Source organism: Ctenopharyngodon idella, chromosome 4 (assembly GCF_019924925.1).
Source record: "Ctenopharyngodon idella isolate HZGC_01 chromosome 4, HZGC01, whole genome shotgun sequence".
Lineage (NCBI taxonomy): Eukaryota > Metazoa > Chordata > Actinopteri > Cypriniformes > Xenocyprididae > Ctenopharyngodon > Ctenopharyngodon idella.
In genome coordinates, this window is record NC_067223.1 from 21,904,794 (window position 1) to 21,922,717 (window position 17,924).

At 42.0% G+C, this 17,924-nt stretch overlaps 1 protein-coding gene across 6 annotated transcripts in view; it reads right to left on the minus strand.

Moving 5' to 3' along the window:
- The window catches only part of LOC127511060 (NACHT, LRR and PYD domains-containing protein 12-like), a 79,686-nt gene extending 62,064 nt beyond the window's left edge, over positions 1-17,622 (minus strand). For 5 of the 6 annotated variants that reach the window (XR_007929826.1, XR_007929827.1, XM_051891427.1 and 2 more), the window contains exons 1-2: positions 17,450-17,622; positions 725-1,000 (exon numbers count right to left, since the gene is read on the minus strand). Coding sequence is in view for 4 of the 6 variants with exons in the window: in XM_051891427.1 (XP_051747387.1) it covers positions 725-980 (256 nt within the window). In the remaining 2 variants the exon portion in view is untranslated. The remainder of the gene's footprint in view (positions 1-724; positions 1,001-17,449) is intronic. The other variant, XM_051891425.1, reaches the window with a different exon arrangement.
- Between the last annotated feature and the right edge of the window lie 302 nt (positions 17,623-17,924).

Sequence of the window (17,924 nt, forward strand, 5' to 3'; positions counted from 1 at the left end):
ATTTTAATTTGACTTTAAGCCATTCAAGCGCAAGACCCACACATTGTTTTCTGTGCTGCGCACACATCCAAAGCATGCTACTGGAAAAGTGATTTAATGTGATTTTAAACCGTAGACTCACGCTTGAACAGATAAATACACAACCACATAGAAGTAACCACCCAGAATGCCCTAGAAGCCACATAGCAACACCATAGCAACCACCCAGAGTACCTTAGCAACTGCATAGCAACACCCTAAAATCAATCAAACTATCTAGATAGACTGCATTGCCTTCAAAACTGCCAAACTTCAAGCTGTTTGTTGCATCATTGTGTTGTGTCTGTGTGTCCGTGTGCAATCTCCCCGCTTTCCTTGTTTACTTTCAATAACATTAATCAAAGAACAAAAGACAAAGAGAAAATTCTCTTGCTGTTCTGGACTGAATAACTTTTGTAACTATATTTGCAAGGTATAAACTAATTCATAAAGTGCAGTGTTATTTTACATTTGATTAGCTTCTGTACCTGAATACCTAAAAATCTTAAAACATTTTATTTCAATCTGATCTTTGTTCAGTTGTATTTATTTGTGCAATTGCTAGTTTATTTTTATTTTTATTCTCTTATTGGATTTGAAATTCGGAAACATAAATCACATAAGCACATCAGCAGAGCAAAATTTAATTCAAACTATCACATTGGTAAAGTTAATCACATTACAGTCACAGTGAATGAAACGGTACCTTGCTTGTGATTGTTCTCCAGCTGCTCAGCCAGATTATTGTGGTTCATCTTCCTCAGGATCTCCAACGTGGTCTTCACAGCTTCTTCTGGTCCAAAACTTGCAACCATCTTATCAACCGTTTTTAACCTATCTGCATTCTCCATTTCAGAATTTGATATACGCTCATGTTTCTTTAAGTGCCACTGAAACTGACTCAGTTCAGGTTCTATCAGGTCCATCAGTGAGTTCAGAAGCAGCTCTTCAATAGATGCCATCGTCCTTCACAGATTAACAGCTGCAGGACAAAAAGAAAAAGATCTGAAGTAGTTTCTCTCTTAACATGTGGACCTAAGCATTGAAATGTTATTTAGATTATGAAATGAAGCTGTGATCGGATCAGGACTCTCAGAGGCACCTCATCCAAACTCATCTGTTAAAGGGGTCCTATAATACTCATTTTTGCATGGTATCTATCTGAAACATGCTAGCAAGGTGATAATACAACCACCCTGAGTACCCTAGCAACTGCATAGCAACAACTTAGCAACCACCAGAGTACCCTACCAACCACCCCAAGTACCCTAACAACCACATAGCAACCACCCCAAGTACACAGCAACTGCAAATAGCGACACCCTAGAATCAATCAATTTATCTATATTGCCTTCAAAACCTACAAACTTCAAGCTTTTTGTTACATCCTCGTGTTGTGTCCGTGTGTTTTTTCTATCTCCCTGCTTTTCTCAATTACTTTCAATTTCTTAGATGCCAGTTTTTGGTCCAGTCTCCTGTCAATCATCTTCAGCCACTGACATCATCCATCCTATCTATCACCAATCGGAAAGATTGCCCTTGATAAAATAGCATACCAGACCACTATCTAGACCCCCATGCTGTTTTGTTTTTATTTCTGCTATTTACATAGTCATCCTGTTAATTATTGTTGTAGCAAATTAGCTCAAAAGGGAAATATTATAATTATCCATAATTCATTATTATTAATAATTATGGTTAATTATGAATATTTGAATCAGTTAATCAGATTAACTTGATGTAGCTACATTAAAATTACAATCAATAAATCAGTTCATCCAGTAAACGCTCAGTATTGATTATTAGTTAATTCTAAGATAATGGTATTTTTCATGGCCATGGAAAAATAATTATTTCTTAGCATTTACAGTACTTTGTAATAAGCATTTACAGAGCTGGTAATAAGATCTGATCATTTAAGAGGCAATCTATTGCAGACAGAGAAGAACAAAAAGTTTTATTAACTAAATCACAAACACACAACTAAACTAACAAACACATAACATACATGCAAGTCACACATACATAGGTAAAAAAAAAGAGCAATGATAGAGTTGAAACGGAAGTGGCATAGGATATTCAATGACAAACGCATTTTTTAACAGTCTCTTTTCGCCACCTAGTGGCACAACAATATGATACTATTTACATTTTTCTTTAAATTGCTAACATACTTTTGTCTATAGTCACATTTTCAAAACTCTAAACACATTTAGCACAACATCCGTCTGTTGTGGCCATACCATTAACACAATTCATGTCGTTTACACACAAAATGCAGTCAATTAACACGTTTCTAAAATGCTTACATTTTCTTTTCATATAAGCTCACCCCATACCAAAATCATGGATCTTTCTGATCTTATTTGCAAATGCTTAAACATAGCAAGTCAGAAATGAAGACCCAATGTTCCAATCTTTAAATATAGGATAAAACCTCTACTTTTGCAAAAACAGCAGTACTGGAAAAGTACTGGAAAAAAATAAAAAAACAAATACTGAAACAATTGATAAGCATTTTTAATTAGCAGATCACTTAAATATTTAGAAATAGCAGATTCCAGTCTCGGAGGCATAGTCAGGTGTTGAATTTCTTTTCATTACATGGACACACAGTAAAATAGGACTCTTTGAATCGGATTTGTTCAATGTGTTTGAAGAACAACACAGATGAGAAGAGAGAAAATAATATCTGGGTAAGGGAGAGGAATAGATGAAGGAGGAGAGGAGAAGTTGGATCACGGACAAGGGAGAAGAAGAGGTAGAGGAGAGGAGGAAGAATGTGTGCTGGATTGTGCATCTCTATTGTTCCCATTCAGTCAGTCACGTTCGATGTTACGTCGATACTGATGTAATGGGGTCTCGCTTGGGAGCCCAGTCACCTCCAAGGGTACAAAACGAGCCAATGGGAATTGGCCAGTGAGATTTACATGCTGGACCACACCCCCGGCATCCGGGTATAAATAGGACCGGCCTACTCACTTTCATTCATACTTTTGCTTCGGAGCCGAGCGGTTGTACAGCGATCGCTCTTCCAATTCACCTCTACTGAGAGTAAATTTCTGAGCAAATAACAGCAATTTTGCTTGCAGCTCGTCGAGGGATCTCTCTGCAGGTGTGATGGCGCATTCCGCCGGTGTTTGCATCCAGCTTGCTGTTTACACAGGGCAGCATTCGTCCCTGGGCGCTTCAGCTATGAGTATTTCCCTAAAAGAGCAAGCACGGCAGCGAGCGTCTTTTTAAAGATGCCTTTCTGTCCGTGCTTTCCTGGATGCGGTTGTTTCCTGGATTCATCTGACGGCCACAATCGCTGTCTCACATGCCCAGCATATGAATACAGCGCTTGTGGGTGATTAATGTTCTCAAGGGAACGTGATCACGTCGATACGCAGGTCGTGACTCTCCTTTCTTGTAAAGGTTTGAGTCCCCTTTGTTGTTGCCCAGCCGCCGCTTGTGTGTAGCACAGCTGCAGGTCTGTTCAACACTTTGGGAGACCGAGGGTTATAGCGAGAGCCTTCCGCCGGGAAAACCCCCGCGGATCTCCCGCTCCTCAGCGTGTCGTGTGCCGGTGAGCTTCCTGCTAACAGCACGTGTTGCCATGGCAACCCAGCACGTCATTGGTGCTCTGGATGATGATCAGATGTCGATTGCTGCATTGGTGAGAGGGCTGATGTTCTCTGGAGAGGAAGATGAAGCTGAGCTTCCTGCTTCAGCGGTGTTTGCTTGTGCTGAATCGGATTCAGAGTTGACAGCCATGCTTTCCCGGGCCGCCGCACGCTCAGACTCGTTCTGAATGTTGTCGCTGGATGATTGGTTCTGGGCTCAGAGTGCGAAGCGAAAGATCGCCCTGCCCCGCCTCCATGCCTTTCTTCCCGGGAGTGCATGAAGAGCTTTGGCAGTATGGAGGTACATTAGTGCCAAAATCTGTTCAAAGTTTTTCCTCTCTCACTACCCTTGTTTCTGGGGCGGTCAGGGCGCTCATGGGGGTTCCTCAGGTGGACTGTGCAACTGCGGTGCATTATGCCCACAGAGTGCTGCCACCTGGTGGAATCACCTATGTCTCCCATCCAGTACCTGTGAGGTGATGGCAGCTCTAGCTGTTAAGCCTCACAGTGCTGCTGGTCAGACCGCCTCCTTCTTGCGTGCTTGGTCATCCTGCTGGCCAAGGCAATGCACGAGGGTAGTTCTGAGCCGGGGTTGATGCAGGAACCGCGCATGCTGATTGACCTTGCCCTCTGGGTGAGAGAAGTCGCAGCATGGGCCCTCGGCCAGACGATGTCCACCTTGGTGGTCCAGGAACGCCATCTCTGGCTAAACCTTGCTGAGACGCGAGATGTCAAAAAAGTGCGCTTTCTTGACCCTCCCATCTCACAAAGTGATCTCTTTGGTGATACTGGCGGGGATTGCACAGCAGTTCCCGACAGTGCAGAAGCAGACTGGGGTCCAGTCTGAGAACGGCTCTTTCTCAGGAGCTGGTGTACGCACCACTCCTTCCCCCGGAGGAGGGCCGTGTGGAGAATTTTTCTACTGTTCCGCCATTGGCTCAATGGCCAGTGGCCCCAAATTCTCAAGAAAGAGCGGTTTCCTGACTCTCTGGTCATACAGGGTGTGCGTGGGCAGTGAGCGACGCTCTGCTTCCTCCTTCCCAGCCCGTTTTTTTGCCACAGGCAGGGAGTGTGCATTAGAGGACGCGCTGCTTCCTCATGCCTCCCTAGCCAGTCCCTCATGGGACCCATAAATCTGGGTGCACCACACTCACTGCCTCTACTTCGGGACGCTGTGCTTCCCGGGTTAGGCCCAAGCACCCTCGCTGCCCCCCGCGGGTATGTCTGTTGTCCCTTTGGTGCCACTCATACGGACCTTGGGAGCCTCACTAGAGCTTCCCAGACCGTCCCGCTGGCCCATTTGGACGGTCAGACTCGGCTGCGCGATTCAGTTCGCCGGGTGGTCCCCCAGGTTCAGCGGTGTCTTGCTTGCCTCATGGCAGACAAGCGCACCCCTGTCCTGTGAGTGGAGATTGCGTTCCTGCTGGCGAAGGACGCAATAAAGCCTGTCCCTCCAGCCGAGTTGAAGGTTGCAAGTGTCCTTCTTTGTACCCAACATAGCGGTGGTTTATGGCCGGTCTTGAATCGGGCACCTAACAGGCTCCCGTTCAAGTTGCGTTCACCCCATGATTGGTTTGCAGCGATTGGCCTGAAGGACATGTACTCTTGTTCACCTCGACAGACCGTGTTGCGCTCTGCTTCAAGGGTTGAGCTGGTACTAGGTCCTCCCCATTTGGCTGTCCCTGCCTTCCCGTGTCTTTCCAAAGCCGCGGAAGCTGCCCTTACCCCGCTCAGGGAGGTGGGCATTCACATCTTGAACTATCTTGAGGACTGACCCATTCTGGCTCACTCTCGAGATCAGTCGTGCGAACACAGGGACCTGGTGCTCAGTCACCTCAGCCAGTTGGGGCTTCTGGTCAACTGGGAAAAGAGCAAGCTTTGCCCTGTGCAGAAAATGTCTTTTCTTGGTGTGGAGCTGGACTCGGTCAACATGACAGCACGTCTCACCAACGAGCGTGCACAGTCGGTGCTGAACTGCCTGAATTCATTCTCGCGGAAAACAGCGGTCCCACTGAAACAATTTCAGAGGCTCCTGGGGCATATGGCATCCGCAGCCGCGGTCATGCCGCTCGGATTGCTTCATATGAGACCACTTCAGCACTGGCTTCACGACCGAGTCCCGAGGTGGGCATGGCACCGTGGCTCACTCCCTGTGGTTATCACACCTAGTTGTCGCCGCACATTCAGCCTGTGGTCGGACCTTGCTTTTCTACGGGCCGGAGTGCCCCTAGTATAAGTGTCCAGGCATGTTGTTGTTACAACAGATGCCTCCACCACCAGCTGGGGTGCCATATGCAGTGGTCAGTCGGTGTCGGGCTCCTGGACAGGACCCCAACGCCACTGGCACATCAACTGCCTCGAATTGCTAGCAGTACTCCTTGCTCTGCGCCAGTTTTGACCGCTGCTGCACGGCAAGCATGTACTGGTCCGGACAGACAACACATCGACAGTAGCGTACATCAACCACCAGGGTGGACTGCGCTGCCGTCGCATGTCGCAACTCGCCCGCCATCTCCTCCTGTGGAGTCAGGGCCGACTCTGGTCTCTGCGCGCCTCCTACATCCCGGGCAAGCTCAATCGTGCAGCCGACGCCCTCTCACGACAGCTCACGCTCCCGGGGGAATGGAAACTCCACCCCCAGGCGGTCCAGCTGATCTGGAGCCGATTCGGGGAGGCACAGGTGGACCTGTTTGCCTCTCAGAAATCCGCCCACTGCCAGTTGTTTTATTCCCTGACCGAGGGGACCCTCGGCATGGATGCACTGGCACACAGCTGACCCCGGGGCCTACGCAAGTATGCGTTTCCTCCAGTGAGCCTTCTTGCACAGACACTGTGCAAGGTCAGGGAGGACGAGGAGCAGGTCTTGCTAGTTGCGCCGTACTGGCCCAACCGGACCTGGTTCCCAGAACTCATGCTCCTCGCGACAGCCCATCCCTGGCACCACATGGCACCCGCGTCCCGATCTCTGGAACCTCCATGTGGCCTAGACTTAAGTGGCCTACCGTCCGCGGTAGTTGACACCATCACTTCGGCTAGAGCCCCCTCTACGAGGCGCGCTTACGCCATGAAGTGGAGTCTGTTCGTTGAGTGGTGTTCTTGGAAATGCCCGACCCCTGGAAATGCCCAATCAGTGCCGTGCTTTCCTTCCTTCAAGAGGGTTTGGAGTGGAGGCTGTCCCCCTCCACCCTGAAGGTCTATGTGGCCGCCATCGCAGTACATCACGATGTGGTCGATGGCACGTGACTAGGAAAGCACGACCTGATCATCAGGTTCCTCAGAGGCGCCAGGAGGTTAAATCCTCCTAGGCCTCGCCTCATTCCCTCTAAATAAAGAAAAAAAGGGGATCTCTCTGTCGCCCTCACGGGCCTGCGGAGAGCTCCCTTCGAGCCCCTTCCTTCAAGAAGGTTGGGGACCTGCAAGCATTTTCGGTCAGCGATTTGTGCCTGGAATTCGGGCCGGACCACTCTCACGTTATCCTGAGACCCTGGCCTGGATATGTGCCCAAAGTTCCCACCTCTCCCTTCCGGGACCAGGTGGTGAACTTGCAAGCGCTGCCCCCGGAGGAGGCAGACCCAGCCCTTGCGTTGCTGTGTCCCGTTCGTGCTCTACGCGTTTACGTGGACCGCATGCAGAGCTTCAGAAGCTCTGAGCAGCTCTTTGTCTGTTTTGGAGGTCAGCAGAAAGGGAAGGCTGTCTCCAAACAGAGGTTGGCCCACTGGATAGTGGATGCCATTGCCTTGGCGTATGTTGAGTTTGTGTTTATTTGTGTTTATTTAACAAAATATGGTTTTGGGCAGTATTGGTAAACGCTTGTTAGCAATTGAAAAAAACTGTAAAGCATCAAGTTACTTTTTCAAAAGGTGATTTGCTTTATTTTGTTTTGCTGCTATGTGTCTTATAACGGAAACACCCTTTTCAGGCTAGACATCATTATTAAGTTTGTTTTAAAATCCTATTAAATCTGAATAATTTTAGATATGTAAAGGCTGTTTTATCCATATAAAATTTAAAGTCAATTAAAGTAATGGTTTTTAAAAAATTCGCTCCCTGGACTTTGTCTCTCCGCATTTCCCCCCATTTCCAGTCCTGGATACTATACATCAGGGCTCTTAGAGTAGTTTCATTCGAGGGCCGGATTATCAAATCAAAAAGTTGAGGTGGGCTGGGGGGTCTCCTTATTGGTACATTTTTTTTTATTAATTATTAGGCTTAAATGAAAATATTCTCACAGTGAGAGTTGGTAACCACAGTTAAAACCATACATGGCTACTTACTACCACTGTCAAATTATATTATATGTTATACAGGCCAACAAAAAACACCTAAACACAGATAAAATACCCCTTCACAAAGAAATTAATTATATATGCCCCTATCCACCTAATAAATATGTTGCAATATAAATGGCTATATTTACACAAACCATGTTAATTTACTAGTTCATTCATGGTAAATTTGTAAGGTTGGTGGTTTTGGGATTTAGAAGTCTTCTATCTTCATTCATGGCATGTTTCTCCTGTTTTGTGTCCTCGTCAGTCTTGTTGGGGATGTTAAGGCTGTTTCATCCGATTTAAAACTAGTTTAATCATCGAGTGATTTGTACTTTGTAAATGCAAGGTGTGTGTCGAATTGAAAAACGTCTCACTGGATGTTGCAATGCTGTTTAATAATGGTATCCGTGACTGGGAATAAACGCAGCTCCTTTAAGCTTTCTGTTATCCAGTGGGCCGTGCTGCGTAGTTCAACTAATGAAGTGTACTTTGCGTACTTTGTATTGAGAAACGGCAAAAGCCTTGTCCCAAATGGAACCCTAAACCTTTCTCTTTCTCTGAGTCTGCACTTTCATGACATAATGCCGCTTTGACTGCCGAGTAAAGTCCTCTGTGTAGTTCAGACTTGCGGAATCAGCTGAAGTGGCACATCGAGGGCACATAGCGGACGCAAACGGGGGCGCTTGCAAGCACCCTTCTGAAACCTAAAATGATGAATGGGACAACCTACGGTCTTGTGTACTTAACAGACACGCGCATACGACAGCCATTGTAAGTCCACAAGAACGAAAGTGCATAGAAGTGTGCCATTTGGGATTTAGCTAGTGATGGCCGATTTTGAAACACTGCTTCATGAAGCTCTGAAGCTTTATGAATCTTTTGTTCCGAATCAGTGATTCGGAGCGTGTATCAAACTGCCAAAGTCACGTGATTTCAGTAAACAAGGCTTCATTACGTCATCACTGTTTCGAAACGTTTCAAAACAGTTCGTAATTTCAATAGTTCACCGGTAGAGGGCAATGATAGATTCTCTGAGAACTTGAACAAGTCTATGGGCTTTACCCTATGGTTTTATACATTAGTAGATGTTTTAATTAGACATTAGAATAATTAAAATGAATATTGGTAGTTATTAATCTCTTATTTGCCTGTTTAGCTTGAGCCATGGAACAGAGAAGCAAGCCCTGAAAATTGATACAAGAACACATATTATACAGACACTCTATATTTAATCTTATTAGATGATTAGTTAATTGCATTTGATAAATTTTACTTTCAATAAAACTTTTGCAATACATTTGTAAAAGGTATTTTTAATGCATGTTTGGCCTGTGTTTTGTTGCATTTACACTGTTCTGACCACTAGGGGTCACCGTGGAGACAGGTGTCAGATTGTTTCAAAGCCTCGACACATTACGACACATTTGATTCAACTGCTTCAATGTTTCATGAAGCCTCGATCTGCCCATCACTAGATTTAGCCTTACATTCCTCCTGTTAAATGGAGACGCGCGTGTGCACACAAGAATGTTTACCTGGATTTCTGGCAGATGTTAGATGGCGACAGATTCGTCATATGCGATATTCCACAGATCATAGATTTAAAAACGTATGTTGCACCAGTTGTAAATATTGGTATACATAATAAATTGCTTTGATTTCGCGGAAGGAAGTTTCAAGGAAGTTTATCACAGTCTCGTGTCACGCTCACAAACCAGTATAGTATTTTAGTATATAAATTTAAGTATATAAATATAGGAGGATTACGTCAGTCATTTATATTTGCCACACATCCTGCTACCAGCTGGTGGCACTATGACTATAACTACATTTTTCCATGTAGATATCTTCAGGCCAGGGCACTTATGAAACCATGTAAAGTTTGAGGCAGATCGGACATTGTATGCTTGAGTTACAACAACTTCCTGTTTCATGACGATAATAGCATGTTTTAGCACTTAAGTGTTGCTAGCATGTTTACCACTCAATTGCATATTTTAGTATGTTGCTAGTAGTGCATCACAGTGTTAAACATGTCACTTCCTGTTGACAGTGGGTGGTGCTATTACAATAACTGAATATTGTCATGTAGATGTGTTCAGGACAGGACTGTTCTCAAACATGTGAAGTTTGGGGCAGATCAGACATTGTATGCTTGAGTTACAACAACTTCCAGCTTCGTGGCGTTAATCGCAAACATTAGCACTCAGCCAAGTGTTGCATGATTTAACGTGTTTCTAGTATGTTTGGCACTTAATCGCATATTTAAATGTGTTTCAGGGAATAAATTACAGAGTAAACTATGTCATTTCCTTTTGCCAGCAGGTGGCGCTATGACTAATTGAATATTGTCATGTAGATGTCTTCAGGTCAGGACTCTTATTACACATGTGAAGTCTGGAGCAGATCAGACATTGTATGCCTGAGTTACAACAACTTCCTGTTTCATGGTGAAACATTGAACTTTTAAATGTATCTACTGAATTTTATACTTGTACGTGAAATGTAGAGTGAAGGGTGCTGAATTGAAATTTTGTAGATGGCGCTATTGAGCCATTTTGCCACACCCAATTCTGAAACCCACATCAGATATAAATTTTCATCACTTCTAACGAGTGTGCAAAGTTTCATGAATTTGGACAATGACTGGTGATCTTTTATATGTAAATGACATTAATTAGGTGTTCTGTGTCCAAGTTCAACATCATTTGCATTTAATAGATTTCACATCTGAAAGAGAGGCTTATGTTTGTTTTCTGTGTACATTCATTCTATGAATCACACGTATGCACATCTAAGAAATGATCATAAGATCAAATTTAGGACGGTTTCTGCGCAACATTTTATGAATGAGGCCTGCGATGTGAAAAAATAGGATCTCGTGTAGATTTCTGTGTTAAGTCAAGTCACCTTTATTTATATAGCGCTTTTTACAATGTAGATTGTGTCAAAGCAGCTTTACATTGATATCTGGTACATTGTTTGACTGCACAGCAGCTCTTAAAGAATAGTGTCAATGCAGGCAGATCAAAAGCACTGTTGAATATCAAAATGTCAAGTCAAGTGTCCCCAACTAAGCAAGCCAGAGGCGACAGCGGCAAGGAACCCAAACTCCATCAGGTGACATCAGGTGGCAGACAAGTGGCAAATTGGTGTTAAAATGGAGAAAAAAACCTTGGGAGAAACCAGGCTTAGTCGGGGTGCCAGTTCTCCTCTGGCCAACAGTGCTTTGTTACAATTCAGGTTGCTATCATAAGTCCAATAGGATCGCAACATTAAAAGTATTTATTTCAGTTCCATCCAATTGAGGATCGTATTCATCACGCCGGTATGGACGGTTGTTGAGGAACTGTGTCGTGGCTGTCGTGTCGATGAGGCCTTCACAGGGGATGATCTAGTTGACTCAATCTCTGCTGATACTTCAGGGCTGCGTTGTGGTCGTGTCAAGGTGCAGGTCCTTGGTCTCACCTGGATACGGCCCGGATCCGGTTGACTACGGTGAACCTCGGGATAAACAGAAAGACTAATATTAGCGTAGATGCCATTCTTCTTCTGATGTAACGAGTACATCAGGTGTTATAGGAAGTGTTCCCGGTTCCGGCTGACCTAATTTATGCAGCCTAATAATCCTTTAACGGATTTGGAAATATAAATTGGTAATGTGTTATGTGTATGCCAGGTTAAAGAGATGCGTTTTTAGTCTAGATTTAAACTGACAGAGTGTGTCTGCTTCCCGAACAATGCTAGGAAGATTGTTCCAGAGTTTAGGTGCCAAATAGGAGAAGGATCTACCACCTGCAGTTGATTTTGATATTCTAGGTATTATCAGCTGGCCTGAATTCTGAGATCGCAATAGACGTGAAGGACTATAATGAATTAGGAGCTCGCTCAGGTACTGGGGAGCTAAACCATTTAGTGCTTTGTAAGTAATTAGCAAGATTTTAAAATCTATACGATGTTTAACAGGAAGCCAATGCAGTGTTGACAGAACTGGGCTAATATGGTCATACTTCCTGGTTCTAGTAAGAACTCTAGCTGCTGCATTTTGTACGAGCTGTAGTTTATTTATCAGGCGAGCAGAACAACCACCCAGTAGAGCGTTACAGTAATCTAGCCTTGAGGTCATGAACGCATGAACTAACTGTTCTGCATTTTTCATTGAGAGCATATGTCGTAGTTTAGATATATTTTTAAGATGGAAGAATGCGGTTTTACAGATGCTAGTAACATGGCCTTCAAATGAAAGATTGGTATCAAAGAGCACACCTAGGTTCCTAACTGACGACGAAGACTTAACAGAGCAGCCATCAAGTGTTAGACAATATTCTAGGTTATTACGTGAAGAAGTTTTTGGTCCAAAAATTAGAATCTCTGTTTTTTCTGAATTTAGTAGTAGGAAATTACTGGTCATCCAATTTTTTATATCAGCTATGCACTCCGTTAATTTTGTGAATTGGTAAGTTTCGTCAGGGCGCGAAGAAATATAGAGCTGAGTATCATCAGCGTAACAGTGAAAACTAACGCCATGCTTCCTAATGATATCTCCCAAGGGTAGCATGTACAGAGTGAACAGTAACGGTCCTAGTACTGAGCCTTGTGGTACTCCATATTGAACTTGTGATCGATATGACATGTCTTCGTTTACTACTACAAACTGATAACGGTCAGATAAGTATGATTTGAACCATGACAATGCAATTCCACTAATGCCAACATAATTTTCGAGTCTATTTAAAAGAATATTGTGATCAATAGTGTCAAATGCTGCACTAAGATCCAGTAACACTAATAGAGAGATACAACCACGATCTGATGATAAGAGCAAATCATTAGTAACTCTAATGAGAGCAGTCTCAGTACTATGGTACGGTCTAAATCCTGACTGGAAATCCTCACAGATACCATTTCTTTCTAAAAAGGAACATAGCTGTGATGATACTGCCTTTTCTAGTATTTTTGACAGAAAAGTGAGATTTGAGATCGGCCTGTAATTGACTAATTCTCTAGGATCAAGTTGTGGTTTTTTAATAAGAGGTTTAATAATAGCCAGCTTAAAAGTTTTTGGTACGTATCCTAATGATAAAGATGAATTGACGATATTGAGAAGAGGGTCTATGACCTCTGGAAGCATTTCTTTCAATAGCTTAGTCGGTATAGGGTCTAACATACATGTTGTTGATTTTGATGATTTAACAAGTTTAGACAATTCTTCCTCTCCTAAAGCAGTAAATGAATTGAATTTTTCCTCAGGGACACTACAATGCACTATCTGACACGATACTGTAGTAGATGGTTGCATGGTTATTATTTTTTCTCTAATATTATCAATCTTGCAAGTAAAGAAGTTCATAAAGTCATTACTGCTGTGCTCTTTGGAAACATCAGAAGTTGAAGCTTTATTTCTTGTTAATTTAGCCACTGTATCAAATAAATACCTAGGGTTGTGTTTATTTTCTTCTAAGAGTTTTGAAAAATAGGCAGATCTAGCAGATTTTAAGGCCTTTCTGTACTCAATCATTCTCTCTCTCCACGAAATACGAAATACTTCTAGTTTTGATTTCTTCCAGCTGCGCTCCATTTTTCTGGCTGCTAACTTTAGGGCCCGAGTGTAGTCATTGTACCATGGCATTGGATTAATTTCCTTAATCTTTTTTAAACGCAAAGGAGCAACTGAGTCTAATGTGCTGGAAAAGACAGAGGCAATAGTTTCTGTTGCAACATCGAGGTCTTCTAAGCTGTCTGGTATGCTAAGGCGATGAAAATGATCAGGAAGATTATTTATAAAGCAATCTTTAGTGGTAGAAGTGATGGTTCTACCATATTTATGGCATGGAGGCAGTTTAGCCGCCTTGACTAAATGTAGTATACACGAGACTAGATAATGATCTGAGATGTCGTCACTCTGCTGCAGAATTTCAACAGCATCAATATCGATTCCATGTGACAATATTAGATCTAAAGTATGATTATGACAATGAGTGGGTCCTGACACATGTTGTCTAACACCAATAGAGTTTAGAATATCTGCAAATGCCAATCCTAATGCGTCTTTTTTATTATCTACATGAATATTAAAATCACCAACAACAAGGACTTTACCTGCAGCTAGTACTAACTCTGATAGAAAGTCAGCAAATTCTTTGATAAAGTCTGTATTGTGTCCTGGTGGCCTGTATACAGTAGCCAGCACAAATGTCAACTTACATAATGTTACGTAAAGTACCATAGTTTCGAAGGAATTATATTTGAAAGACTTCTGACTAATACTGTAAATATTACTATAGATTACAGCAACACCTCCCCCTTTGCCTTTCTGACGGGCATTGTGTCGATAATCATAACCTTGAGGACTAGACTCATTTAAAGTAATGTAATCGTCCGGTTTTAGCCAAGTTTCTGTCAAACACAGCACATCTAGATTATTATCTTTGATAATATCATTAACAATAAGTGATTTTGAAGAAAGGGATCTAATATTTAACAACCCGAGTTTTATCATTTGTTTAGCATTATTATCTCTATTTTTTATTTGTTGAACATCAATTAAATTTTTACCATTAAATGGGTTTGGAAGTTTTTTGTTTTTACTAATTCGGGGTACAGACACAGTCTCTATTTGAAAATATCTAGGTGTAAGAGTTTCTATGTGTTGAGAGTTATCTGAATTTTCTGACTTCTGTAACGTGAGGCAGCTAGCAGACGGTCGGTTTAGCCAGTTTGTCTGCTGCTTTCTGACCTGGGCCCCAGTTTGTCATGTTTCAGTTCTAAGACTATGTGCCATATTACTAGAGAGAAGAGCAGCACCATCCCGGGAGGGATGAATACCATCTCTTTTTAACAGGTCAGGTCTGCCCCAAAAACTTTTCCAATTATCTATGAAACCTATATTATTTTGCGGACACCACTTAGACAGCCAGCCATTGAGTGATGATAATCTGCTAACTATCTCATCACTCCGACGAACAGGAAGGGGGCCAGAGCAAATTACTTCTCCTGACATTGTACTTGCGAGTTCACACACCTCTTTAATGTTAATTTTAGTGATCTCCGACTGGCGAAGTCGAACATCATTAGTGCCGACGTGAATAATAATCTTAGAGTATTTACGATTAGCATTAGCCAGCACTTTTAAATTTGCTTTGATGTCAGGTGCTCTGGCTCCCGGCAAACATGTGACTATGGTGGCTGGTGTCTCTATTTTCACGTTCCGTGTAATAGAATCGCCAATAACTAGGGCACTTTCAACAGGATTCTCAGTGGGTGTATCACTGAGTGGGGAGAACCTGTTTGATGTTTTTATTGGAACGGAAGAGTGGTGTTTTTCGCGGCTAGGCCGCCTCACCGTTACCCAAGTGCCCTGCTGTGCGGGCTCTACAGCCGGAACCGAACAATGTACAGAGTTCACTAAGCTAGTCGCATCCAAAACAGTATCTGAAGCCCTTGCATTCTTACTATCCTCGATTAAAGTTTGGATGCGTGTCTCTAATTCTGAGATTCTCTCTGTCAGCCTGACTATTTCCCTACATTTATGACATGTAAATCCCTCATCACTGACAGAGAGAGCTATGGTAAACATGTGGCAAATGGAACAGGTAGCAATGCTGGGAGAGGATGACATGACTCACCGTGTTTGTAGACTGATCCGACTTACCACAGCTGTTTGAAGAACGCGTTGAAAAAGGAGCGCGCGAGCGACTGTTAACAAGTTTAACAAGCTAGCGCTGCAAATGCAAATGCGTTGTAACAGCGATTTAGATTCAAATATTACAAGCTAGCGACGTCAGATTAGTGTGGTAGGCAATATTACATATACGGTAATAAAAAAATAAGCAACAATGAATAAAAGTAAGAGATTCAAAACAAAGCTATACGGAGTTACAGACGCAAACCAATCTGAGCAGCGAGGCAGACAGGAGCAATCGACATGTGTCTGATCATTGTCAGCTATGAGTAAAAAAAATCTGATTTTTGTTCCAGTGTAAAAACAGCCTGTATGTTTTGTTCATCATTCTGAATCCGATCAGGCATAGTCTTTGACAAAAGCACATTTTTCTCAGCTTTTTGCTCAAAATGTTGCTCTTTTTACATGAAACTTACCCACATACAAGTGTTTATAAAAAAAAAGAATCCATTAAGATAAAAATAAAACTTTTTTTCTTTGTTTAAAAGCAGAAGGTCTGTCCTTTCTTTTGATATATTGCATATTCAGATATTCATACAACAAAATATTCTGGGGTCCATTAAATTTTGTGGAAATGTTAGAAAGTGCTGGTGGCTGGCAACTATTTAAAAACACTGGCGGGGAAACAGTTAACTACACAAATGTCTCATTATTAATATCTACAAATTTATAAAACTGATCCGAGATCATGTAAACACCATAAACACTGATTCACTGAGATTGCCCCCCAACAGTGAACCATTGAAATTTTGAAACAGTTGTGAAGTAACATAACTAATAATACTGATGAAATACAGCTTGTAAACACGTCATGTAACATTACATTTACTTCAGAATCAGAATGAGCTTTATTGCCAAGTATGTTTACACAGGCAAGGAATTTATCCCAGTGACAGGAGCTTCCAGTGCAAAAGTAAGTGTAGACATAAATGATAGTGCAGACATTCATAGGAACTGATTCTGATATTAATTTGAGTTGTTAATTTTAACCTTTAATAATAATACCAGCTGACAGGCTTCCTGTATACAGTTGTTACAGCATGTTTAGAGCAGTAGTTGAGAGATTTTTCCTTTAGAAAAATTAACCTGTAGCTACTGTACCTGATATTTATCCAAATGAATCAATATTAAATCAAGATCAGAATCAAATCACAAGCTTATGAGTTGAAAAATTGAATTGAAATTGTGAAATTTGTGTCAAGCACTAATAAAACAGAAGCCTACCAGTCATTATACAATGTAAACACTGTAACATTGTCATTAAACAATGAAATTCTGTTTGTCTACCAGTTATTTTGACAATCACAATACGCTTATTGTGATGCAAGGTTTTTTAATACCCCTCCCCCCTTCCCCCTCCTTTATTCTAACCCAAGCTAAACTCAAAAGTTTGCAGCTAGTGCTAGTTTCCTGCTAGTGCTAAGCTAAAAATAGTTAGCATTTCCTTTTTATATGTAATGGTGCGATTCCTTAGCTAAAAAGAAAAAAAGGACAAAATAAATAATAATTTGAATGATAGCATTGTTTATTTTTTTCAAGATTTCTATAGATATCACGATATATTTTTATTGTGAATTATTTTAGCTACGACAATTGTGTAGTAAAAATCTGATATCATGACAGCCCTAATCTAAATGAGTTGAAATAAAGGTTGTGAGATGAATATGGATAATTATGAAGAGAGAACAGAGATACAGAAACATATGAGGCATCAAAAAGCTGCGTTTGAATCAGAAAGCAGTTTTGTTAGCGATGAAAAAAGTTATAAACAATATGTCAATGCTATTTGTTAAGTCTAGATCAAAGTGAATGGATACATGCACACACTGTTAAATCTATATATGTTAGTATTTTATTAAGTTGTATTTACTAACCATGAATAATGACGATGTAGATAGTTCTTGTTCGTCCACTGAACTTGTAAGCAGAAGTTAGTTTGAAACCCCTTTCTGTTCTGTATTTTCATAAAGGGCTGTAGAGAGGAAGTCAAGAAAATCAATGACGTTGACACCTCAAACTAACAAAGAGCTATGCTTCTAACCACAAGTTGAGAGCTGTCGTTCCAACCGTTCCAAGGTTGTGATGCAGTTTGCTAATGTTTGCTGGGAACTCTTTTTCAGTTCATTTGAGAAAAGCAAGCAATAAAATCAGTATAAAGTATGTGTGCTTTTGCTGTATAGAAGTCAGTCCCTACTGTGCTTTTCCCTTCTCTTACAAAAAACATCCTGCAGGACCTGAACAATGCATTACTGCAGGATCCCACGGGATTTTCGTGATCATTTTCCTGTGGGACTTCTGTAGGTGTCCTATAGGAATCATACGGGTATCCTACAAGAATTATATATATAT